The 27544-nt window shown below is 45.2% G+C and overlaps 1 protein-coding gene across 5 annotated transcripts in view; it reads right to left on the reverse strand.

Annotated features, from left to right (window-relative positions):
* Positions 1 to 26662, reverse strand: part of LOC137435064 (leucine-rich repeat transmembrane protein FLRT2) — a 35883-nt gene extending 9221 nt beyond the window's left edge. Inside the window, exons 1-3 of one of the 5 annotated variants that reach the window (XM_078784801.1) lie at positions 25623 to 26123; positions 9908 to 9976; positions 7888 to 7952 (exon numbers count right to left, since the gene is read on the reverse strand). Coding sequence is in view for 1 of the 5 variants with exons in the window: in XM_068128462.2 (XP_067984563.2) it covers positions 7888 to 7952; positions 25623 to 25631 (74 nt within the window). In the remaining 4 variants the exon portion in view is untranslated. Of the gene's footprint in view, positions 1 to 7887; positions 7953 to 9907; positions 9977 to 13827; positions 13959 to 23272; positions 23340 to 25622 lie in introns of those variants that run through there. The other 4 variants (XM_068128463.2, XM_078784802.1, XM_068128462.2 and 1 more) reach the window with 4 other exon arrangements.
* Positions 26663 to 27544: the final 882 nt, after the last annotated feature.

A 27544-nucleotide genomic window follows, 5' to 3' on the forward strand; every position in this document is an offset into this window, starting at 1 on the left:
AGGGTCATGCATGATCATGGCTTTAGGCAGATTGCTTTTGCCGATATTGATGTCATTTCCTGTATAACTTGCTCATGCGTGATAATGGCTTTATGCAGATTGATTTCAGCAAAATTGACATCTTTCCCTGGATAACTTGCTCAAGGTCATGCATGAACATGGCTTTATGCAGATTGCTTTTGCCCATATTGATGTCATTTCCTGGATAACTTGCTCATGGTCATGCGTGATTATGGCTTTAGGCAGATTGCTTTTGTCCGTATTGATGTCATTTCCTGTATAACTTGCTCAGGGTCATGCATGACCATGGCTTTATGCATGATTGCTTTTGCCAAAATTGATGTCATTTCCTGTATAACTTGCTCAGGGTCAGGCATGATCATGGCATTATGCAAATTGCTTTTGCCAAAATTTATGTCATTTCCTGTATAACTTGCTCAGGGTCATGCATGATCACGGCTTCGTGCAGATTGCTTTTGCCCGTATTGATGTCATTTCCTGTATAACTTGCTCAGGGTCATACATGATTATGGCTTTCGGCAGATTGCTTTTGCCCATATTGATGTCATTTCCTTGATAACTTGCTCATGGTCATGCGTGATTATGGCTTTATGCAGATTGCTTTTGCCCATATTGAGGTAATTTCCTGTATAACTTGCTCAGGGTCATGCATGATCATGGCTTTATGCAGATTGCTTTTGCCCATATTGATGTCATTTCCTGTATAACTTGCTCAGGGTCATGCGTGATGATGGCTTTATGCAGATTGCTTTTGCCCATATTGATGTAATTTCCTGTATAACTTGCTCAGGGTCATGCATGATCATGGCTTTATGCAGATTGCTTTTGCCAAAATTGATGTCATTTCCTTGATAACTTGCTCACGGTCATGCATGATCATGGCATTATCCAAATAGCTTTTGCCAAAATTGATGTAATTTCCTGTATAACTTGCTCAGGGTCATGCATGATCATGGCTTTAGGGAGATTGCTTTTGCCCATATTGATGTCATTTCCTGTATAACTTGCTCAGGGTCATGCATGATCATGGCTTTACGCAGATTGCTTTTGCCAAAATTGATGTCATTTCCTTGATAACTTGCTCAGGGTCATGCATGATCATGGCATTATGCAAATTGCTTTTGCCCATATTGATGTCATTCCCTGTATAACTTGCTAATGGCCATGCGTGATGATGGCTTTATGCAGATTGCTTTTTCCCATATTGATGTCATTTCCTGTATAACATGCTCAATTTCATGCATGATCACGGCTTTATGCAGATTGCTTTTGCCCATATTGATGTCATTTCCTGTATAACTTGCTCAGGGTCAGGCATGATCATGGCATTATGCAAATTGCTTTTGCCAAAATTGATGTCATTTCCTGGATAACTTGCTCAAGTTCATGCATGATCACGGGTTTATGCAGATTGCTTTTTCCCATATTGATGTCATTTCCTGTATAACTTGCTCAGGGTCAGGCATGGTCATGGCATTATGCAAATTGCTTTTGCCAAAATTGATGTCATTTCCTGTATAACTTGCTCATGGTCATGCATGATAATGGCTTCATGCAGATTGATTTTAGCAAAATTGACATCATTCCCTGGATAACTTGCTCATGGTCATGCATGAACATGGCTTTATGCAGATTGCTTTTCCCCATATTGACGTCATGTACTGTATAACTTGCTCAGGGTCATGCATGATCATGGCTTTAGGCAGATTGCTTTTGCCGATATTGATGTCATTTCCTGTATAACTTGCTCATGCGTGATAATGGCTTTATGCAGATTGATTTCAGCAAAATTGACATCTTTCCCTGGATAACTTGCTCATGGTCATGCATGAACATGGCTTTATGCAGATTGCTTTTGCCCATATTGATGTCATTTCCTGGATAACTTGCTCATGGTCATGCGTGATTATGGCTTTAGGCAGATTGCTTTTGTCCGTATTGATGTCATTTCCTGTATAACTTGCTCAGGGTCATGCATGACCATGGCTTTATGCATGATTGCTTTTGCCAAAATTGATGTCATTTCCTGTATAACTTGCTCAGGGTCAGGCATGATCATGGCATTATGCAAATTGCTTTTGCCAAAATTTATGTCATTTCCTGTATAACTTGCTCAGGGTCATGCATGATCACGGCTTCGTGCAGATTGCTTTTGCCCGTATTGATGTCATTTCCTGTATAACTTGCTCAGGGTCATACATGATTATGGCTTTCGGCAGATTGCTTTTGCCCATATTGATGTCATTTCCTTGATAACTTGCTCATGGTCATGCGTGATTATGGCTTTATGCAGATTGCTTTTGCCCCTATTGATGTAATTTCCTGTATAACTTGCTCAGGGTCATGCATGATCATGGCTTTATGCAGATTGCTTTTGCCCATATTGATGTCATTTCCTGTATAACTTGCTCAGGGTCATGCGTGATGATGGCTTTATGCAGATTGCTTTTGCCCATATTGATGTAATTTCCTGTATAACTTGCTCAGGGTCATGCATGATCATGGCTTTATGCAGATTGCTTTTGCCAAAATTGATGTCATTTCCTTGATAACTTGCTCACGGTCATGCATGATCATGGCATTATCCAAATAGCTTTTGCCAAAATTGATGTCATTTCCTGTATAACTTGCTCAGGGTCATGCATGATCATGGCTTTAGGGAGATTGCTTTTGCCCATATTGATGTCATTTCCTGTATAACTTGCTCAGGGTCATGCATGATCATGGCTTTACGCAGATTGCTTTTGCCAAAATTGATGTCATTTCCTTGATAACTTGCTCAGGGTCATGCATGATCATGGCATTATGCAAATTGCTTTTGCCAAAATTGATGTCATTTCCTGTACTAGGGCATGCCCGTACTATATATATATCTAAAATTATATCCGCCCCCTCTATTTACATGAAATGGTTTGGTCCATTCGCAAAGCCAAAGCGAACGGCTTGCGAGTACGGTGACAATCCCCCCCCCCTCTATTTACATGAAATGGTTTGGTCCATTCGCAAAGCCAAAGCGAACGGCTTGCGAGTACGGTGACAATCCCCCCCCCCTCTATTTACATGAAATGGTTTGGTCCAAAGCGAACGGCTTGCGAGTACGGTGACAATCCCCCCCCCTCTATTTACATGAAATGGTTTGGTCCAAAGCGAACGGCTTGCGGAGTTTGGTAAAGAAATCGCCATAGCTCGGTAACTACTTCTCCGATTAATATGAAACCTTGAAAAGGCACATCCTCGGGTCCCCAGCAATATACCTGGCAAGTTTAAAGTATATCGGACCCGTGGTTGTCGAGAAACAGCGGTCACAGACAAACACACAGACAAACACACAGACAAACACACAGACAAACACACACACACACAGAGATTACTGGAATTATAGATAGATAACTTGCTCATGGTCATGCATGATCATGGCTTTAGGCAGATTGCTTTTGCCCATATTGATGTCATTTCCTGTATAACTTGCTCAGGGTCATGCATGATCATGGCTTTCTGCAGATTGCTTTTGCCCATATTGATGTCATTCCCTGTATAACTTGCTAATGGCCATGCGTGATGATGGCTTTATGCAGATTGCTTTTTCCCATATTGATGTCATTTCCTGTATAACATGCTCAATTTCATGCATGATCACGGCTTTATGCAGATTGCTTTTGCCCATATTGATGTCATTTCCTGTATAACTTGCTCAGGGTCAGGCATGATCATGGCATTATGCAAATTGCTTTTGCCAAAATTGATGTCATTTCCTGGATAACTTGCTCAAGTTCATGCATGATCACGGGTTTATGCAGATTGCTTTTTCCAATATTGATGTCATTTCCTGTATAACTTGCTCAGGGTCAGGCATGATCATGGCATTATGCAAATTGCTTTTGCCAAAATTGATGTCATTTCCTGTATAACTTGCTCATGGTCATGCGTGATAATGGCTTCATGCAGATTGATTTTAGCAAAATTGACATCATTCCCTGGATAACTTGCTCATGGTCATGCATGAACATGGCTTTATGCAGATTGCTTTTCCCCATATTGACGTCATGTACTGTATAACTTGCTCAGGGTCATGCATGATCATGGCTTTAGGCAGATTGCTTTTGCCGATATTGATGTCATTTCCTGTATAACTTGCTCATGCGTGATAATGGCTTTATGCAGATTGATTTCAGCAAAATTGACATCTTTCCCTGGATAACTTGCTCATGGTCATGCATGAACATGGCTTTATGCAGATTGCTTTTGCCCATATTGATGTCATTTCCTGGATAACTTGCTCATGGTCATGCGTGATTATGGCTTTCGGCAGATTGCTTTTGTCCGTATTGATGTCATTTCCTGTATAACTTGCTCATGGTCATGCGTGATTATGGCTTTATGCAGATTGCTTTTGCCCATATTGATGTAATTTCCTGTATAACTTGCTCAGGGTCATGCATGATCATGGCTTTATGCAGATTGCTTTTGCCCATATTGATGTCATTTCCTGTATAACTTGCTCAGGCTCATGCGTGATGATGGCTTTATGCAGATTGCTTTTGCCCATATTGATGTAATTTCCTGTATAACTTGCTCAGAGTCATGCATGATCGTGGCTTTATGCAGATTGCTTTTGCCAAAATTGATGTCATTTCCTTGATAACTTGCTCACGGTCATGCATGATCATGGCATTATCCAAATAGCTTTTGCCAAAATTGATGTCATTTCCTGTATAACTTGCTCATGGTCATGCATGATCATGGCTTTAGGGAGATTGGTTTTGCCCATATTGATGTCATTTCCTGTATAACTTGCTCAGGGTCATGCATGATCATGGCTTTACGCAGATTGCTTTTGCCAAAATTGATGTCATTTCCTTGATAACTTGCTCAGGGTCATGCATGATCATGGCATTATGCAAATTGCTTTTGCCAAAATTGATGTCATTTCCTGTATAACTTGCTCATGGTCATGCATGATCATGGCTTTAGGCAGATTGCTTTTGCCCATATTGATGTCATTTCCTGTATAACTTGCTCAGGGTCATGCATGATCATGGCTTTCTGCAGATTGCTTTTGCCCATATTGATGTCATTCCCTGTATAACTTGCTAATGGCCATGCGTGATGATGGCTTTATGCAGATTGCTTTTGCCAAACTTGATGTCATTTCCTGTATAACTTGCTCATAGTCATGCGTGATTATGGCTTTATGCAGATTGCTTTTGCCCATATTGATGTCATTTCCTGTATAACTTGCTCAGGGTCATGCATGATTATGGCTTTATGCAGATTGCTTTTGCCCATATTGATGTCATTTCCTGTATAACTTGCTCAGGGCCATGCGTGATTATGGCTTTATGCAGATTGCTTTTGCCCATATTGATGTCATTTCCTGTATAACTTGCTCAGGGTCATGCATTATTATGCCTTTATGCAGATTGCTTTTGCCCATATTGATGTCATTTCCTGTATAACTTGCTCATGGCCATGCGTGATGATGGCTTTATGCAGATTGCTTTTGCCAAACTTGATGTCATTTCCTATACTAGGGCATGCCCGTACTATATCTATATCTAAAATTATATCCCCCCCTCTATTTACATGAAATGGTTTGGTCCATGAAATGTTTTGGTTCATTCGCAACGCCAAAGCGACCGGCGAACGCTTTACATGAAATGGTTTGGTGCATGAAATGTTTTGGTCCATTCGCAACGCCAAAGCGAACGGCGAACGGCTTGCGAGTACAGTGACAATCCCCCCGGGGTTTTTATTAGTTTTAAAACATAGTTTAACGCCAACATAGCGCCAACATAGTTTGCAAACGTGAAATAAATGAATACGCTCTCAAATGTGCCATCCGAGGCAGAGTGTTTCCGCCACGTTCGGCACACGCGATAGCTCGCTGCTCTCTGATTGGTTGAATCGTTTTTTGGACATAGCTCGGTAAGTAATTGTCCGATTAATATGAAACCTTGAAAAGGCACATCCTCGGGTCCCCAGCAATATACCTGGCAAGTTTAAAGTATATCGGACCCGTGGTTGTCGAGAAACAGCGGTCACAGACAAACGTACAAACGTACAAACAAACAAACACACAGAGATTACTGGAATTATAGATAGATAACTTGCTCATGGTCATGTGTGATTATGGCTTTGTGCAGATTACTTTTGCCCATATTGATGTAATTTCCTGCATAACATGCTCAGGGTCATGCATGATCATGGCTTTATGCAGATTGTTTTTGCCCATATTGATGTCATTTCCTGTATAACTTGCTCATGGTGATACATGATTATGGCTTTATGCAGATTGCTTTTCCCCATATTGATGTCATTTACTGTATAACTTGCTCAGGGTCATGCATGATCATGGCTTTAGGCAGATTGCTTTTGCCCATATTGATGTCATTTCCTGTATAACTTGCTCACGTTCATGCATGATTATGGCTTTATGCAGATTGCTTTACCCATATTGATGTCATTTCCTGTATAACTTGCTCATGGTCATGCATGATTATGGCTTCATGCAGATTGCTTTTGTCAAAATTGGTGTCATTTTCTGGATAACTTGCTCAGGGTCACACATGATCATGGCATTATGCAAATTGCTTTTGCCAAAATTGACGTCATTTCCTGTATAACTTGCTCACGGTCATGCATGATCATGGCTTTATGCAGATTGCTTTTGCCAAAATTGATGTCATTTCCTTGATAACTTGCTCAGGATCATGCGTGATTATGGCTTTATGCAAATTGCTTTTGCCCATATTGATGTCATTTCCTGTATAACTTGCTCAGGGTCATGCATGGTCTTGGCTTTATGCAGATTGCTTTTGCCCATATTGATGTCATTTCCTGTATAACTTGCTCATGGTCATGCATGATTATGGCTTTATGCAAATTGCTTTTGCCAAAATTGATGTCATTTCCTGTATAACTTGCTCAGGGTCACGCATGATCATGGCTTTATGCAGATTGATATTGCCCATATTGATGTCATTTCCTGTATAACTTGCTCATGGCCATGCGTGATAATGGCTTTGTGCAGATTGATTTTAGCAAAATTGACATCATTCCCTGGATAACTTGCTCAGGTCACGCATGATCATGGCTTTATGCAGATTACTTTTGCCAAAATTGATGTCATTTCCTGTATATCTTGCTCAAGGTCACGCATGATCATGGCTTTATGCAGATTGCTTTTGCCAAAACTGACATCATTCCCTGTATAACTTGCTCAAGGTCATGCATGATCATGGCTTCATGCAGATTGCTTTTGCCCATATTGATGCCATTTCCTGTATAACTTGCTCAGGGTCATGCATGATCATGGCTTTATGCAGATTGCTTTTTCCAAAATTGATGTCATTTCCTGTGTAACTTGCTCAGGGTTACTCATGATAATGGCTTTTTTGCAGATTTATTTTGCCAAACTTGATGTCATTTCCTGTATAACGTGCTCAGGATACATTATCGCTATGCCAAATTTCACCATCGATGATTGTGTTTGCATGTTATAAAATAAAAAGTACACATCCACTACTCAGACACCATCACTTCTTATACGATTGTTGACCGTTTCGCTTTCACATCTCGCATTACGATTGCACCTGCTACCTCTACCGAATCTACTTCTGCTAAATCAGTTTCTGGTTCCATTAACTCGGCTACCTCTACCTTCAGTACCGCTTCCTGGTGCTACCACTACTGCTACATCCCTGCTACATTTATCTCTACTCTGCAGTCATTCCCTCTAATGTAATACTATGTCTTCCTCAATCTATGACCCGATCATCACTAAACCTGTTGTTGTCCCCCCTGACTGAACTGTCTCTGACCCCAACTCATTCTTTTCTCCATAGGTGAGTGCCATGACAAACTCACAGATCATGCCAGATTCCTCCTCGAGTTGCTTCACTTGGGGTAACCTCCCTGCAGGGTGACGAGGTCTGAAGAAAAAGAAACACGGGACACAAGCACAGGTGAAGCAGGCTGCCGTTGAGTTGCCCATTGTGCAGTTGTAGGCATCATTGTGAATGTACATGCCATTGTGGGAAGTGCAGTTTTGTAAATTTCATTTTATATATTCATATTCCTTAAATTGTGGTATTTTGAATGAATGTTTAATATCGCTAAGATCCATACAAATAAATGTCGAAAAATAAAAATGATATGTAAATTGGTTTAGTACAAAATTATTAATAATGCAGTTTTGACAACTGTATTCCGTCATCGCTTTTTTCCACAAACAATTCATCTCATTTGCAAATGCAAGATGAAAGTAACTGAACACACTATTTAGCCATGGTTACGTCACTCCCATCCCATGTGATATGTCCCATGACATCATTGCAGGGTTTCCTACTGCTGTTTGGTCTTATTGAAGGTATACTGTTGCCATGATGGAGGCTGTTCATAGTACTGAAAAAAACGAGACAAAAGGTGTCCGGGGAAGGTATGAAATGGGCGCGGGACATTTGGGTAAAAAAACGGGACGATCCCGTAAAATATGGTTGTTTTTGTTGTATAGCCCTGGACAGTTCTCTTGAACAAGCCCGTGGCATGGAGACAGCCGATCAATCTCGCATGAGCGAGCCAGAGGTCCCTCACATCCAGGATGTTGTACCCCCTCCTTCACAAAGTCAGCGCCATAACAGAATTAGAGAGAGAGGGAGAGGAAAAAAAGACAAAAAGAAGAGGGAAAAGGCCGAACATATGGGACCAATCGGCACCCTGACTGTAACCGCTGTGCCCTGACGAATTTGGGCAGCAGGGAAGAATGGGGAGGATGTGACGCCCGACTTGCTTTGGGGGGTACAACCACCACGAAGAGGCATCCCCGATAGTTGTGTAAAATAAGGAACACGTCTGCCTGCCTCCCTGCCCAGGTGTTGTTCTCTGCTCCAGCAGCATCCACCAGCATATGTTGTTTTGCCCGAAAAACATACTTTGCAGCAGACTCCGCTTTGAAGTTAATCTATCCCCAAGGCCGGCAGCTACGTTCCTTCTGTGCAGCCATCATTTTTAACTGAGTTTGGCATGCCTCGCCTCAATTTGGCTGCTGTTTCAACCTTACTTATTTGCTAGATGGACCTGAGATGTTGCCATTTCAGTCTGGCTGATTAGGTAATCTCATCTCGAATCTCAAAGAGATGACTGATCAAAAATAGGTTGTGATGTCAGGATGTCTGTCCGTCCATCCGTCCGTTACCTTTTTGCTGTTTTTGCTACTCTTCCCTTATCACCCGGCTGGTAGTTCTAAAACTTTACCCATGAATACAAGACAGTATTCCAATCAGGGAACTCCTAGGGTGTGTCAACATTGGATCCCTAGTCATCCCTTATTTACCAACCAATTGCTATGAAACCCGAAAGAGCCCTGATACTCGATGGCTCGCACAAGCTCTCAGGCTTCCATTTCTTGAATTCGGATGATGGGGGCTCCTGACGGGGGGAGGGGCTATTGTTTTTTTTACTTGGCCTAGGCTGGTTGTTTCCTCACCCTGACCATTGGCCAATTCATTCTGGCTGACCTCCATATTCTTTGTCAGCTCGGCATGGCTTGCCCTTGTTTGGCCTGGCCATCAGGCATCTTTCATTTTATTTTTATTCAAACAGTCCTTTTGTCTACGGGAGCCTTTACTCACCATTCAAGGACTGGATACATAACCTCCTCATGTTCCATCTCACCCACTGATGTGGGTACCTTCTTGTCCGCCAATATTTACCAATAAATTGCTTTCCATATATATATATATATTCATCTTTGCTCATGGGTTTTGATCATATGTGTGCATTTGTTGCATTTAATGTATGGTCCTTTGCAACATTCTGACACAAAAGTCCTTGAATGCATCTAATTGTCAAAACGCCATTCATTCACTTTAGCCATCACATCACGCACCTGTTCACTGCAGTAAAAAGCATGCCAGCCTATCCTTGGGCCTCAGTGGTCTGGCCTCCATCACCAAACCTTACGTGCATTCACAAAGGACGGAAACACGTATTTGGTTAGCTACTGGAAAAGGCAAGAAGAATTTTTTGAATTCTCAATGCTTTTCCCCTTAATGTTTCATTCAATTCACTCTCAGGTTGAAATGCAGAATACATGATTGGAGCACAAGACATTTCAATCATGAATTCACAAGTCAAAAAAAAACAAAACTCAAGCTCAACAGAAACTGAGCATTCCAACTGAATCTCGACTCCATCATTTATGTTTAACAACGATGCACTTAGAGCTGAACTCTGTACATCTACAGGAACCACTGAGGCCGTCGGGTGCATTTGCTGGAATCAACCCAAGTCGTAGCGCACAAAAGTACGAAGGAAATGGCAACGAAATTGTGGTTACTGGCAGGCCATTTTGATGGGATCCCTGCTGCCCTAATTGCTGCCACTTGCCATTGCCTTCAAGTTATTTTGGATAACTTGTAAGCCCCTTAGCCTATGTAAACAGCTGTGCAGACACAGGCTTGCTGTGCTGCTTGCCACACAGCCTGTTTGCACAGGTGAAACTCAAGCCGCTTCGCCGCCTCAATGCCCCTCAATGACCTGCTCGTGGGCACGGCCTATCGGTGTCCAGGTAAAGTCATCGTGGTGATGGCACAGAGCGGAGTCTGCGACTTCATTGTGTTTAATAACACGAAGTCCTATTTCATTGCATCAGGATCCATGCGGGGAGCCTCTTATTCTTTCCGCCATCAATGAACGGCCTGTTATGCATTCTGTCACAGAGATGGTTCCATCAGGAAGAAAAAATAGAACTTTCCGCAAACAAGAAAAGTCAGTTTCCGCAAAAATGTCGCACATTTATCTGTAAGCAACTGCCAAATTGAGTTTGCCTCTCAGCAATGATAGTCATTTCAGCACAACTGTCACAGGCAATTGAGAAACACTTATCACCCAAGATTATCTGTGTCACACCCACTTGAGAAGTAGAACTGAAAATTTATCAGGGGCCAGAATTAGACATTTCACAAAGAGGGCACAATGGGGCTACTGGAAGAGAAGAGGTTAAAACATTCGTATTTCTCGATATATATTTTAGCTTTATCAGACAATTGACATGAGTTATCTCCATTGGCAGGAGTCTGGAATCCGTCAATGGGAGATGTAGCTGAAGGTACTGTGGTATATGTCCAGGTTAACGTCATTAATGGAACTAGGGCATGCCCGTACTATATATAAGCTAGGACGTGCCCGTACGTGGGTGCCCGTTCCTTGCCAAAAAAAAAAAAAAAAAAAAATTTGTGTAGGGGTGTGTGTGTGTAAACATCCTAGGGCGTGCCCGTACGTGGGTGCAAAAAAACATGCGTGCAAACAACAACAACAAAAAAAAACTTTGAAACCACGTGGCAGTAACGACCACAGAACCCCCCCCCCCTCTATTTACATGAATGGTTTGGTCCATTCGCAACGACCACAGAACCCCCCCCTCTATTTACATGAAATGGTTTGGTCCAAAGCGAACGGCTTGCGGTGTTTGGTAAAGAAATCGCCATAGCTCGGTAACTACTTGTCCGATTAATTTCAAACCTTGAAAAGGCACATCCTCGGGTCCCCAGCAATATACCTGGCAAGTTTCAAGTATATCGGACCGGTAGTTGTCGAGAAACAGCGGTCACAGACAAACATACACACATACACACATACAAACACACATACACACAGAGATTAATGGAATTATAGATAGACTAGGGCATGCCCGTACTATATATAAGCTAGGACGTGCCCGTACGTGGGTGCCCGTTCCTTGCCAAAAAAAAAAAAAATTTGTGTAGGGGTGTGTGTGTGTAAACATCCTAGGGCGTGCCCGTACGTGGGTGCAAAAAAACATGCGTGCAAACAACAACAACAAAAAAAAACTTTGAAACCACGTGGCAGTAACGACCACAGAACCCCCCCCCTCTATTTACATGAATGGTTTGGTCCATTCGCAACGACCACAGAACCCCCCCCCCTCTATTTACATGCAATGGTTTGGTCCAAAGCGAACGGCTTGCAGTGTTTGGTAAAGAAATCGCCATAGCTCGGTAAGTACTTGTCCGATTAATATGAAACCTTGAAAAGGCACATCCTCGGGTCCCCAGCAATATACCTGGCAAGTTTAAAGTATATCGGACCCGTGGTTGTCGAGAAACAGCGGTCACAGACAAACATACACACATACACACATACACACATACACACATACACACATACACACATACACACATACACACAGAGATTAATGGAATTATAGATAGATGAACTCTTGTGGTAACTTGTGATATTTTTACCATTGCAATTGTTTGTGCCATACATCACCAGAAATGGTAATGTAACACATTTGCATATGTACTAGCGAACCTGATGAACAAAATGGAACTCCGATTTGTTGTCATAGAATCTTATTCTTCCTTAACTGCCCCAATCATTCGCACATTCTTGTGGGGTTGCCCAGGGTAAGCTTTTGGCCCAAGTCTTTCACAAGCCAACTCACCAGGTCTGGTGCTCAACGAAGTAGTAAGGGCAGGAATTTGGAATTTGTTCAGGATTCCGGCGATAGCTCGCTCGCTCTTCACGAAGGACACCGTGGGATCTATAATGTCCACTTAACTAATGCCGGTGGATGGGATGCCAATTTAGCGTCCATCTGAGGGACGGCACACACATTGATGAATCACCTGCCTATGAAACACCGGGATGACAGTTTGTAGCTGCGTCTGGATTCAAACCCAGGCTCGACAGCTCTGAGGTGACCGTGCATATCTCCATGGCCTAGGGCATCCCGTCAGCCAATTTGTTGTCGTAGTATAAACCTTGTATTTACTACGGAATAATGTCAGATACAGTAGAACATCTGGCAGAAACATTTGTATTGTGCTTACAGGAAAACCCACGTCATATTGAAGGCCACTTCCGTACAAACTCAATGTAAGATCTACGGCATCCCGACCGCAGTTGGCCCTACAAAACGAGCAATGGGCGAACAGAATGACTGTAGACTTCCAAATGGGTCAATCTGGTTCTGCAGAAAACTGAAAAACATTATGTGGTGATAACAATTCTCGTGTAATTTCGGTGATCTTCTTATATCTGAGTCTGACGATTTGCCCTCCTTCTTTAATTTGTGTCACATTTCAACTTGTTGGGCTAAATGCCATAGACATTCAACGAAACTTCAGATGTACTACCGGAATAATTTGCTCCATCACGAAAGTTACTTTTCAAATCCAGAGTGAGACTGAAGTGTTTCGAGTTACTGTCTACCTTTTTTTTTTTGTTTAAAGATATTAACCCTTTTGGGATGATCCTTCCCATGCCTCCTCCCCCGAAGCCCTCTCCCTCCCACAGATCTCCCGATGTCCCTGCTCTCAAATGTTGTACTTGTGTGCTTCCCTCTGTCTCCCCATCTTGTCTCCCGCTCCCTTTATCATATGTTTTACGTTTCAGTTTGTCTTTTTGTGATTAATGTTATATTTTACACGAGCCTCGATCTTGTATACAAAAAAATAAATGTGAAGGCATATAGCTTCGGCACATTGCGTTTACAAACATCCACTTTGTGCCTCAATATTCAATCAAAATGAAAATAAATGTAAAAATGCAGTCCAGGGGTGGTCCAGAAATGCAGGAAAACACTTCCGCTGGTTTTTAGAAATGTTAAAAAAACATTTCCGCTGAATAAAACTCCCAGACCCTCCGACAAGGATACCCCTCGCCCCCCTCTCCCCCACGCCCTTTTTCAACACAGCAAACTCATTAAAATCAAAACTCTCAACCACCCCCTCCCTAAAAAAAACTTCTGCAACTTCCCCGAGACTATCAAGGCTACTGTACACAATTCCTTTTGAACAGTCGATTGGACCTCTGGGCCCACGACGACACTCAGGTTGAGATAGAGCATGGAGTCATTCGATGCCCTTACAGAGTTCGCCAAGTTTCCGTGTGTTTGCGAGTCGGGCGGAGTCCTGCAAGAATGGGTTAGTTTGATAACCGACCGGATGGCTGCCTCACGGTAACATCCATAAACATGTAATATCCCATAAACATGTAATATCCCACCCAGAGAGCTGGAGCAGAGCACCACTACCTGGGAGCTATTCGTCTCTCATCCACAACAGGGTCGAAAAATACATAATGCTGAATAGCTCAATCCGTATATAGTCTATAAGTTATTTCAGGCCATTACCGATTTGTTTTCATTTCTCTACCGTTTTCTGTATTCAGGTTATTTTATGTTTATGTTTTGCTATGATTTTCTTTGAACAAACAGGTACAAAGTAGCAATCACATCAATGTACGAGCGGAGTTCAAAAGGTTCTGTGGACGAGATACTCACAATTGTGCAAAACACACCAATGTTTTATTATTTTAAAAATATGTCTATGATCGGTAATATACATAGATATATATCCATATTTATATGAACACCTTCAGGAAGTATTCACACTCCTTGACTTTTTTCACGTTTTGTTACAGCCTAAACTTATAATGGATTAAATTGAGATTTATTTTGCATTAATTTACACGTAATACCCCATAATGTCAAAGTGGATTTCTTTTTTTGAAATTTTTGCAAAATAATTAAAACTGAAATACAGGAATATCTAATTTACATAATTATTCAACCCTTTGAGTCAACTCCTACGCAGGATACTCGAATGGCTCATTCTTCCCAGTAAGCTGGTACTCATTTTGCGACCTCGGAAGGTTGATAGGCTGAGTGACAGGTGTGTGACACCTGAGTGGTGTGAATTCAACGACCGACCCAAGAGACTCCCAAGCCAGCAACCTAATCGTTAAGCCAACACCAGGCATACATACAATATACATATACATATACATATACATAAACATATATATATACATATACACATACACATACACATCTATACATTTTGCACATATATATACATATTGTTGCGAATATGGAATTTGGCCTCCATATCCGCTTGTAAATATTCCCCTATTTTCTCCGATACTCCCCAACTCTCCCTTACCCCATTCCCTAGTCCCATTGTCTGTAAACAACACCCATTAGAGCCGATCTTCCCCTTCATCCCCCCATTAAATGTCGTGCCCAGGTCCCCCGCACCACACGTAGACAATTATAGGACATCTTGCTAGTTATTCTTAATCTATGTCAGTTAAGGACTTGTTTCCATTAATTATGACTCTTCGTTGCACCAGAATGTGATTATATGGCACCTGTTAGGAAGTTTAGGACCTCCCCATACCTCTCCGCATCTCTTCCCCATGAAGAAGCGCCAACTACAACAACAACAACAAAAGAGGGGGGCGGCGCGGTGACGGCATGGGGAGTGGGCGTCCTCCTTCCGGCTCGGTTAGCCGCCATTGACCACGCGCTCCACGGGGTTACCACGAAGGGGCTCCCTGTCGGCCCCTCGTCAAGGGCGGAGCCGGTAACCCCCGCACCCAATGAGAAGCCATGGGCCGATGCCATCTGGGGCGGCGCTAACGAGCCGAGGGCGTGTCACTCCCCGCCGGATATACGCGGCCCCGCGCCGGACGTGACGAGAGATGCGCCCCGAGCTTGGAAGGACAAGACGCCACCCTCCCGAGCGCTGAGCGACCTCCCCGGCATCTCCACCAAAGTCGCGACCCACGAGCGCTGAGCGACCTCCCCGCATCTGCTGGACACCACCGTACGTGATTCTGTCCCTGAGCCAGGTGCACCTGAGCCATCGACTGCCGCTTTCCTTGCCATCAAATCCCGTGTGAGTCAGCGTTGTCCCGTTTATCTGTGGTCTGTCTAGGGTTAATATAAGAGTGTGTCTAAGTGCCTGTCTTCCTATGCTGTCCCTCTTGTAGTTGTAATCTAACCTTTTTCCGTACGAATATACTTGAGAACTGAACCCCTGGTGTCGTATTGTGTCATTATAACCCAGCCGGGTGTCTTCTTTTTCTTATTGAGCCAGCATAGCGCGATTAGTCAACCCCGGGTGCAATCGGGGTAACTTGTACGGATACGGCGGCCATCCCGCTCGGCCCACCATACCATCAAAGTCGTATCTGTAACAATTGGTGTCGGGAGTGAGATTCGAGGCCCGACCAAATTTGGAAAAAAAAAAACGAATAGAGGAAAAAAAAAATTTGGTCAAAATTTGGAGCGGCCGAAATTTGTATTTGTTTTACGAAACTCGAAGTTTGCAAGTCGCGCTATGGCGGATCAAGACAGCTGGGGTCCGGTAAAGGAGAGTGAAGTAGGGTCGATCCAGGACCAAAATGAGGGACAGGAGGAGAGCGAAGCAGTGAGGGCGGCAGGTTCGCAAAATAGCGCCGTCACGCACGAAGAAGCGGGCGCGCAAAATGGCGCCTCGCTGATCACCGCGCCAGCGACCGTGGCAGCGCCCCCGGTGGATTTGAACTTGTTTTTTATACAAATAAAGGCGCTCATGGTCCAGACAAGTGAAGACCTGAGGAATGACTTGGGAAACCAAATGGGGGTAATGGGAAACCAAATGGGGGTAATGAGGGACGAAGCGAGGGCTCGGAGTGAGCAATTGGGGGTAATGAGGGACGAAGCGAGGGGTACCGGTGAGAAGTTAGACAATAATTTTGAGGAGTTAGACAAGAAAATTGGGAAGTTAGACAATAATTTTGAGGAGTTAGACAAGAAAATTGGGAAGTTAGACAAAAATTTTGAGGGGTTAGACAATGGGATAAAAGAGGTGAGAAATGGGTTAGAGGGGGTAGAAAATAGAATGGCTGCCCAGGAGAATCAGATAGAGGGAGTGAAAACTGGGTTAACGGGGGTAGAAAACAGAATGGCCGCTCAAGAGAATCAAATGGAAGGGATGCAAAAAGGGTTAGAGGGGTTAGAAAACACCATGGAAGGCAAATTGAGGGACATGAGGGACCAAGCGGAAAGGGAAGTTAACCAAATGGGGCAGCAGATAGAGGGGGTCAGAATGGGGGTAGAAACCAAACTGGATGCTCACAGGGAGGAAATGGAGCAGATGAGGGTGGCATCTGGGCAGGAGATGCAAGTGATGGGAGAGGAGATCAGAAGAGGAGTGAGTGAGGAGGTCGGAGGAGTGCGCGAGGAGGTGAGGCACTGTAAGGAGCGCATGGAGAAAGAGGTGAGAAAGGGGACTGTAAAATTGCAAGGGGGCATAGAGGACCTGACGCAGGAGGTGGAGCAGCTGACGGTGGGACAGACGGAGTTAGTGGAGCAGGTTCAAAGGAACACTGCGGTATTAGGAGGTTTAAAAGCGACACAGAGAGAACTAAAAGATGACTTGGTGGCGACGAAGAGGGAATGTCAGATGGTACGTGAGGGACTGACAACGAGGTTGGACGAGGTGATAGAGGTAATGGAGACGAAGGACCGGCAGGTGAGGACGCACCTGGAAACGGTCAAGGTAGCCTTAGAGGATGAGCTTGAGGAGACGTACCGGGGAATAAAAGAGGTGAGGCACAAATTAGAAGAAGTGGAAGAAGGGGTGAGCGAAATTAAGAAGCGACGGAGAGGGGATAACAAAGAGATAAAAGAGGAGATAAAAGAATTGGTCCAAAGTCTGTGTTTGGATCGTGATGTGCTCATTAACCGGATGAGGGATTCGCAGGTGATGGAGGAGAAGCGAAGAGGAAGAGGACCCGGTGTAAGTGGTGACCAATATGGTCGTGCGTATGATGCGCCAGGTGATTTAAGAGGCTTGGGGGTCGAGATAGACCCGGGTGTTCGTGAGAGGCCGTTGGTGAAGTGTGCGACAGGTCTGGTGTGCGAAAGAGGAGGTGTGCGAGAAAGTCCGACTCTGGGGTGTGTGAGGAAAAAGTGCGTGCCAAGGAGTGAGTGTGCTGGCGAGAGTGAGTCGGTCGTAGCACATGTGCGAGGGAGCACATGGAAGCGTGGTGTGGTGAGTGTTACAGAGGGTGTGACGGGAGAGTGTGCGCGAGAAAGGTGTGTGACGGACAGGTGCATGAGGAAAGAGTGCGCTGTCAGAAGTAAGGAAGAGTGTCCACCTGTGGTGAGTGTTACAGAGGGTGTAACGGGAGAGTGTGCGCGAGAAAGGTGTGTGACGGACAGGTGCATGAGGAAAGAGTGCGCTGTCAGAAGTAAGGAAGAGTGTCCACCTGTGGTGAGTGTTACAGAGGGTGTAACGGGAGAGTGTGCGCGAGAAAGGTGTGTGACGGACAGGTGCATGAGGAAAGAGTGCGCTGTCAGAAGTAAGGAAGAGTGTCCACCTGTGGTGAGTGTTACAGAGGGTGTAACGGGAGAGTGTGCGCGAGAAAGGTGTGTGACGGACAGGTGCATGGGGAAAGAGTGTGCTGTCAAGAGTAAGGGTGAGTGCGTTGTCACGAGTGGAGGTGAAAGTAGTGAGAGTGACATGGAGCGTGAGTTAGTTGTGACAGGTGAGCGAGGATGTACACCTGGGATGGAAGGATGCACACCTGGAATGGTAGAGCGTGAGTGGGAATGCACGCTGGAGTTGGTGGTGAGGCACGTGGTAGGATGTGCGAGTGAGAGCACACCTGTGATTGTCACAGAGGAGGTGACCGAGGAGGGGGCGCGAAGCGGTGTATTGGTGAGGTGTGCGAGCAACGAATGTGTGCCAAAGTGTTCGGTGGTCAGATGTGTGACCAAGGCTGTGAGTGGAATGGGTGTACCTGGGTGTGTAAGGAACGGTACAAGGAGCAAGGAACGGGCTGCGGGGTGTAAGCAAGCAGGTGAAGCATCGACGGTGACCGGGTTAAAGGTTAGGTCGACTTTTAGCCGAAGCGGGCCCTCGGTGCGTGCCGGGTTTCGCGTGCCGCGAGAACCAGCGGGGATCCGAGCCACGGCGGGTTCGAAAGGACCGCCGTGCGCGATCCGTGCTGGGCCTCGCTTTGAACGTCCGTGCTCCACTAGGCGGATCTGGCAGCCCGATAGAAAGGGTCGTCATGGCGACCACTTTTTGGTGAGACGTGCCGGCAGGTCGAGATCGGGACATTGGATGGCTCCACGCCGAGAAGGTGCGTGGGATCTCGGGCCGGGTAAACCTCCTTCCCTGCACCGAGCGCCGGACGCATCCAGCCGCCAGCACAAAAGAATTCGCATTCATGGCTTGGCTGTACGAAGCCGGGCTGTAGATGTGAATTGGCGCACCGAGAGTACCTAATAAGTAGACGGGTGATGGTGATAGTGATAGTAGTGATTTGATACAAAATTTAGAAAAGTGAATAGAATTGGCAGTAAATAGAAAATTTTTGAATTGTTGAAATTTGACGTGCAAAATTGATAGTGAGAGACCCCCGATGTGGTGGGATGGCAAATCCACCATCCCTCACAGGTGGGGCAAAGGAGCAATAGTTTATGGGGTGTATGGCAGTGAAAACTAGCCCGGGTGGGTTAGGATATATCGTGTGTAGGGATCTAGAGATTGACATTAGGTAACGTTAAGATTAGTTAGTGACTGATACCTGTAGTGGGGACGCAGGTAGATTAGTATGGATGATAATGACGAGGGAGCGCAATAGTTTAAAGGGACGACTGGGAAGCGCAAGTTTCAGAAGGGAGTAGTTAGCTGAGATGATGCCGTGTTTGTGAGAATTGAACAGGTGTGATTGCACAGGTGTGCAACTGGACAGGTGTGTGGAGCAGTGTATGAGTAGTGAGTGTGTGGATCAGCGCGAATGCGCTTGGGGAGAGAAGGGTGCAGGTGGCACCAGGTGTGAGAGCACAGGTGTGCAGGTACAGGTGTGTGGAGAGAGTTGGAGTGAGTGGTACGGAGTGGTGTGCATGGTGCGAAGGTGTGGATGGGGGAAGAGTGGACCCCTTTCACGAGTACCCGGGGCGGGTAGTGTAAGTGTTAGGTAGAGGGTGCAGGTAAATTGTGGTTGGATATTGGCATTTGTGGTGCGGTTGCAGAATGGTGTTGTGAATGGGTGCATTAGTGTTGTGGAAATGGCTGGGCGTGTAGCCTGTTAGTGTGTGTAGTTGGTTGGGCACTCCACCACTGTGAGGATGTCGGCCAGGTGAGGCCGCAGGTGGGCTCTGGGAGCCGGTAGTTGTGAGTGGGTGCCTGAGGATCCCGGGTGTGGATCGGGCAGCCCAGTGCCAGAGAGGGCACGGAGTGGGGAGAGAGCCAGAGGGCCTTCCCCTGGTAGTTAGGTTAGGGTAAGGAGCAGGTAAGCTCGGAGGCAACTGCAGTGGTGGAGGTGTGCAGGTGGGTAGACCCACTGGGAGAGGTACACGTCGCAGCCCAGAAATTGTACGAGGGCACCGGGAGATGAATCGGGGGAGTGAGACCCCAAATTGAAGAGCACCACAGTTTGGCCAATGGGAATTGGTTTTTAGAACCCATAGTGTAAGAGGGCCAATGGTTTGGCCGGAGAAAGACCCCGGGTAGTGTAAAGTTGTTAAAGTCATTTAGGAAATAGTTAGGATTAATGAACCTGTCGCACCATACGCAGCCACTTACCTGTGGTGATGATGATGACTCCACACCTGTGTTTTCTTTGTTTTGTGCAGGAAATGAGATTGCTGTGAGGATTTGTGAGACGCATCACGACGTGGATGAGACATTGGGGTGATTCCATCTCTCCCTCCCTAGGAGGGACTGATGATGAGTTGGAGATGGCAAATTTTGATGAGAGTTGAAAATGGCAAATTTGATTGGTTAGGAGGGAGAGAAGACGAATTTGGTTTATGGGAGGAACGGGGAAGACAGTAGGGATGTTTGTTGATTTGTAAAGTAGATGTTTATGGGTAGTGTTGTGTTTTGTGGATACAGTAAGGGGTAAGGGAGGGGCCATGTAGGTTACCTGGTGGGGGGGGGGCGTACGATAGGAACGTACCTGTCTCACCTGGTTCCCATGTGCCCCCAGTGTGCATTACCTTACATTGCGTGCACTTTTGCGCCCTTACCACCTTACTCACTTGTCTGCTTCTTTTGTCTCCCACCTCCGAGGATCTGGCTTTGGGGTAGAGAGAGAGGAGAGAGAGGTGCTGGCTGCGCAGTGGTGGGCCTGCACTTTCGCTGTTCGCTGCCTGGATCGGTACACCATATGGACCGCAATGTTTGTGGCCACCCACAATGGACCGCAGTTCGTTTGCGGCCAAGCACCACCCGGGGATGGACCTATGGATCAACGTGGCACCTATGCCATACAGGTGAACCACTAATAGTTAACACCACCAAGTGCACCACAAGAAGAGCAAGAGACACCTGCAGGGTTAGGGGTTGTTGAAGTTATTTTTATTCCAATGAACAATGGTGACTGCACCGATTGGTGGTGGGGTGGTGCTGTTGATGCTCGGGAAAGGGTGCTCTGCACGTTATTAAAGGCCGTCGGCCACAGAGCACTCGTGGGTTGGTGTATCGATGTTGGCAAGCGCGCTCTCTCTATGCATAACATCTGCATGTGTTCCTCCAAAAACAGGTCCTGGATCGTAGTGTAAATAGCAGCGTAGTCTTGTAAATAATGCTCCCTACCGGCTGTATGTTTAGTTTGAGAATTCTTTCCGGATTCGGTTATCCTGTGGGTGTGTTTCTGTGAGGAGAAGGGTGCAACGTCGCAGGGGGACATATTTACTCATTTGTGAATATCTGTAAAACTGTCGCACTCAGGGTAGAGTTAATAGTAGAGGGAACTACATTGCGTGCCACACTAAAGTAGGTAAAAATTTATCGGGTCGGGACGCCCCGAGGGTAGAGAAGGGTGCAATGTTGCGAATATGGAATTTGGCCTCCATATCCGCTTGTAAATATTCCCCTATTTTCTCCGATACTCCCCAACTCTCCCTTACCCCATTCCCTAGTCCCATTGTCTGTAAACAACACCCATTAGAGCCGATCTTCCCCTTCATCCCCCCATTAAATGTCGTGCCCAGGTCCCCCGCACCACACGTAGACAATTATAGGACATCTTGCTAGTTATTCTTAATCTATGTCAGTTAAGGACTTGTTTCCATTAATTATGACTCTTCGTTGCACCAGAATGTGATTATATGGCACCTGTTAGGAAGTTTAGGACCTCCCCATACCTCTCCGCATCTCTTCCCCATGAAGAAGCGCCAACTACAACAACAACAACAAAAGAGGGGGGCGGCGCGGTGACGGCATGGGGAGTGGGCGTCCTCCTTCCGGCTCGGTTAGCCGCCATTGACCACGCGCTCCACGGGGTTACCACGAAGGGGCTCCCTGTCGGCCCCTCGTCAAGGGCGGAGCCGGTAACCCCCGCACCCAATGAGAAGCCATGGGCCGATGCCATCTGGGGCGGCGCTAACGAGCCGAGGGCGTGTCACTCCCCGCCGGATATACGCGGCCCCGCGCCGGACGTGACGAGAGATGCGCCCCGAGCTTGGAAGGACAAGACGCCACCCTCCCGAGCGCTGAGCGACCTCCCCGGCATCTCCACCAAAGTCGCGACCCACGAGCGCTGAGCGACCTCCCCGCATCTGCTGGACACCACCGTACGTGATTCTGTCCCTGAGCCAGGTGCACCTGAGCCATCGACTGCCGCTTTCCTTGCCATCAAATCCCGTGTGAGTCAGCGTTGTCCCGTTTATCTGTGGTCTGTCTAGGGTTAATATAAGAGTGTGTCTAAGTGCCTGTCTTCCTATGCTGTCCCTCTTGTAGTTGTAATCTAACCTTTTTCCGTACGAATATACTTGAGAACTGAACCCCTGGTGTCGTATTGTGTCATTATAACCCAGCCGGGTGTCTTCTTTTTCTTATTGAGCCAGCATAGCGCGATTAGTCAACCCCGGGTGCAATCGGGGTAACTTGTACGGATACGGCGGCCATCCCGCTCGGCCCACCATACCATCAAAGTCGTATCTGTAACAATATACATATACATAAACATATAGATATATATATATATACATATACACATACACATACACATCTGTACATTTACACATATATACACATATACATATACATATACATATACACATACACACACATATATACATTTACACATATATATATATATATATATAATTATATATATATATATATATATATATATATATATATATATATATATACATATACATTTACATATACATATACATATACACATACACATACACATACACATCTATACATTTACACATATATACACATATACATATACATATACATATACACATACACACACATATATACATTTACACATATATATATATATATATATATATATATATATATATATATATACATTTACATATACATTTAAATAAATATATATATATATATGCACATTCATACAAGGTGGGTTCACTCAGCCTGTCATCCTTCCAAAGTCGGCAAAATGAGCATCAGCTTACTGGGAAGAATGAACCATTCGAGTATCCTGCGTTGGAGCGGCGGCTCGTCTAGGATTATGCCCAATCGTCTATACTAGGCAACTGCCTGGGCAGCCCTATGCGTCATCACGATGCAAAAAGGAGTGGTCATGGTCACACACATATATATATATATATACATATATATTAAAACTATGCTCACAAGGGGGCCCCCTCCTCACTCCATTTTTTTTCATGAGATGCCCCATTCGAACATCTCAGGTTGTTGTAATTAGTTGTGGATTTAACGCCTAACCTAATAAAGCACTGGATGTGCTTTATATGTCGTCCCAGTTGTGGAATGGATTGTAGGTGGTGATCCCATAAATCGCACACCTTCCCACAACACAACTCTATCATTAACGCAGATGTTTCTTTCTGTGAGACCAGTGCTGCTTGTTTGTCACTCAGACTGCAGCCCTAAACAGGAAATGAGGCTTGGACAACATCCATTAGTATCATGCACATTGTTCATGGCCAGACTACCGGCTGCTTATACTGTGCAATGCAGGAAATCATGTCTGCACACAAACGACCCCCAATATCTATTTTATATTTTCGATTTACCAACATATTGTAAAATTTAAATGCGTACCTTTCTGATTCTGATGTACTATACCCTGTTACAGAGTGTCAGTGCTGCCGAAGCAGTTTCTTAGCAACGGTTGAATTAGCTGGTTTGCCATTGCTTTGCCAGCAGTAGTTAGGGCAGGAATTTGTAATTTGTTCAAGGTGCCGACAATAGCTCGCCTGTTATTCATGAAGGACATCGTGGGATCTTTAACGTCCACCAACTCATATCGGCAGACCCCTAACCCTAACAGCCTAAAACCCTAACTTTAACAGCCCAACCCTACTAGCGTAACCCAAACCCTAACAGCCTATACCTAACCCTAACCGCCTAACCCTAACAGCCTATACCTAACCCTAACCGCCTAACCCTAACAGCCTAACCCTAACAGCCTATACCTAACCCTAACCGCCTAACCCTAACAGCCTATACCTAACCCTAACCGCCTAACCCTAACAGCCTAACTCTAACAGCCTAACCCTAACAGCCTAACCCTACCAGTCCAACCCCAACCCTAACAGCCTAACCCTACCAGTCTAACCCTACCAGTCTAACCCTACCAGTCTAACCCTACCAGTCTAACCCCACCAGTCTAACCCCACCAGTCTAACCCCACCAGTCTAACCCCACCAGTCTAACCCCACCAGTCTAACCCCACCAGTATAACCCCACCAGTCTAACCCTACCAGTCTAGCCCTACCAGTCTAACCCTACCAGTCTAACCCTACCAGTCTAACCCTACCAGTCTAACCCTACCTGTCCAACCCTAACAGCCTAACCATACCAGTCTAACCCTACCAGTCTAACCCTAACAGCCTAACCCTACCAGTCTAACCCCAACCACCTAGCCCTACCAGTCTAACCCTACCAGCCTAACCCTACCAGTCTAACCCTAACAGCCTAACCCCAACCCTAACAGCCTAAAACCCTAATTCTAACAGCGTAACCCTACTAGTGTAACCCTACTAGCATAACCCCAACCCTAACAGCCTATACCTAACCCTTACAGCCTAACCCTACTAGTGTAACCCTACTAGTGTAACCCTACTAGCGTAACCCTACTAGCGTAACCCCAACCCTAACAGCCTATACCTAACCCTTACAGCCTAACCCGACTAGCGTAACCCTACTAGCGTAACCCCAACCCTAACAGCCTATACCTAACCCTTACAGCCTAACCCTAACAGCCTAATCCTACCAGTCTAATCCCAACCCTACCAGTCTAACCCTAACAGCCTAACCCTAACAGCCTAACCCTAACAGCCTAACCCTAACAGCCTAACCCTAACAGGTTAACCCTAACTGAAACCCTAACCATAACCCTAACAGCTCAACCCTAACAGGTTAACCCGAACCGAAACCCTAACCATAACCCTAACAGCCCAACCCTAACAGGGTAACCCTAACCCTATCAGCGCAGTTTAACGTCCATCCGTGGGACGGCACACGCATTGATGAATCATGTTGCCTGTGAAACACCAGGACCACAGTTTATACCTGGTTCTGAATTCAAACCCAGGATAGACATATTAGAGGTGAGTGCGTGCACCTCTAGGCCATCCTGCCAGTGCATGTATGCCATACATGTGCTATATTTTTAAATTTTAAAACTGCATACATCACATCGTGTAAAAAAAAAACACCCTTTTCAGGAATTAGTTGCTTTGTCACATTTAAAGACATCAATAATAAAAAGTTATATTTATAATACCGTAATAATATCATCAGAGTATTTACAATGTATAAAAAACAGCTACCTACCACCGACATAGATGTCTGTCTCTGGAGTGCGGAGTTTGGAGCATATATTCATATATTTAGGCAAAACTGCGATGCAACGTTGTGAAAGAGTTGAAAGTTGCAATGTGGGGCCGACTGAACTCCTGTGAAATGCCTTGGCTTTATCTCTGCACGTGCTGTTCCTCCAACATGTGCTGGGAGGGGCTTTTGTTGATGGGAGTATAAGAATGAACAGCTCTCCCTCCGTCAGTAGTGCCCCGTGACTCACGAATGTCGGGGGATGATGAAGACTCGGAATTCCTGAAACGTCGACCTGTTCCGTGCTATTGTGCTGCGGAGATCACGTCCACCCTACGGGTTGCCGTGCACAAAGGTTGCTGCACGCAGAGACTTGCAGCTGCATTTCTTGCTCAGTTGCCCGCTATTTCCAAAGGTAGCTTTTATCGGTCACTGGAAGTTGCACTTGCCTTCGAGTTGTCCATTGTGGGTTCCATTCCTGCCGGAAGAGGATTACAAATTGTTGTCCTGATCCTTTACAGGGAAAGCTCCACCCTTTCAGAAAGGATGTTAAGCTGGGTTTTCCATCTGCCAACATTTATGAGAGGACTGGGTGCAACTTAGAGGATCATTTGGTGCCCTCTGAAAAGTGAACACCATTGTGGGTCATGACCTGGACAAATAAAAAGAATCCCACCAAATTTACACCTGGAGAAGACACAGGCAACCGCTGGCTTGTGATGCCACCTGGGTAGGATTTATACTGACGACTCGACGAGTGATGGAGTTCAAGAGTAACACGCATTCTGAGTATTGCGCTGCAATACATGTCCCCTACCGGCAGTCTGTCGTCCGGAAAACTGTTGGGGAAATTACCAACGGTTATTTATCCACAGGTTCTGAATCGTTCCCAATCGCTAATTACCTCAGGATGGGCTCACCTGTGATTCACACTTGGGACTTCAATTTATACACCTTGCAGACAGGTCAGCAGAAGCACGAGAAAATAAGTTGTTGATAAAGAACCTTTCGAGTCGCTAAATATCAGTAATTTATTATATTTTCCGGTTCACGATCAATGATCGATGTGTATATATATGTTGTTCGGCTTGGCTCCTCCCCTCCCGAAAGCGCGCGCTGTGTCGCGCTTTTGACGTTCGCGAGACGAGGCTGAGGACGCGCGGTGCGGCTTGAGGAGAACTCGAGAATAAACAAGAGATATCCCTTTTTCCGTTTAATTAACGATATCTGCCAAACCACGTGCCATATCGCAAATTCCAAAAGGACATTTTAGTAGATTGACATGCTGAACAGATCTGTGAAGTTTCCCCTCGATTGGATCAAAAATGAGGGAGGAGCTCGGTTTTAAAGGTTCATGCTCAAAAACGTCATAACTCTGAAACCATGTGACGCATGACGTCATGCTCGCTGAATTTTTTGTTCGTCATGGGTATGCGATTCTGCCTGCAAAGTTTGGCCTCGATCTGTTCAGCCGTTGCAGAGAAAAAGGGGTTTTCGTGTTTTCACGAAAAACAATATGGCGGCCGAACCACGTGCCCTGTGACGTCATAATTACCATTAAAATATTCTACAGACCGAGTCCCCCCTACGGTGAAAATTTGATCTCAATCGGTCCAATTATTGCAGAGAAAATCGTTTTTAAAGGAAATTAAAAGTTAAAATGGCACTGAGTTAAGGGTCATCAGAATTATCAGAATTCCCAAAGTTCAAAGTGCCATAACTTTGTTAAAAATGATCGAAACGTCGTGAAGTTCGAACTTGACCTGTAACTTATCATGAGGAAACCGTGTGCCAAGTTTGAAATCTTTAGCATTAAGTGTTTAGGAAAAAAAGTCTGGAAAACTGTTTTTTGCGTGACGGACTGACGGACTTGACGGACTGACGGACTGACGGACTGACGGACTGACGGACTTGACGGACTGACG

Source organism: Myxine glutinosa, chromosome 9 (assembly GCF_964187855.1).
Source record: "Myxine glutinosa chromosome 9, kmMyxGlut1.1, whole genome shotgun sequence".
In the NCBI taxonomy this organism is placed as follows: Eukaryota; Metazoa; Chordata; class Myxini; order Myxiniformes; family Myxinidae; genus Myxine; species Myxine glutinosa.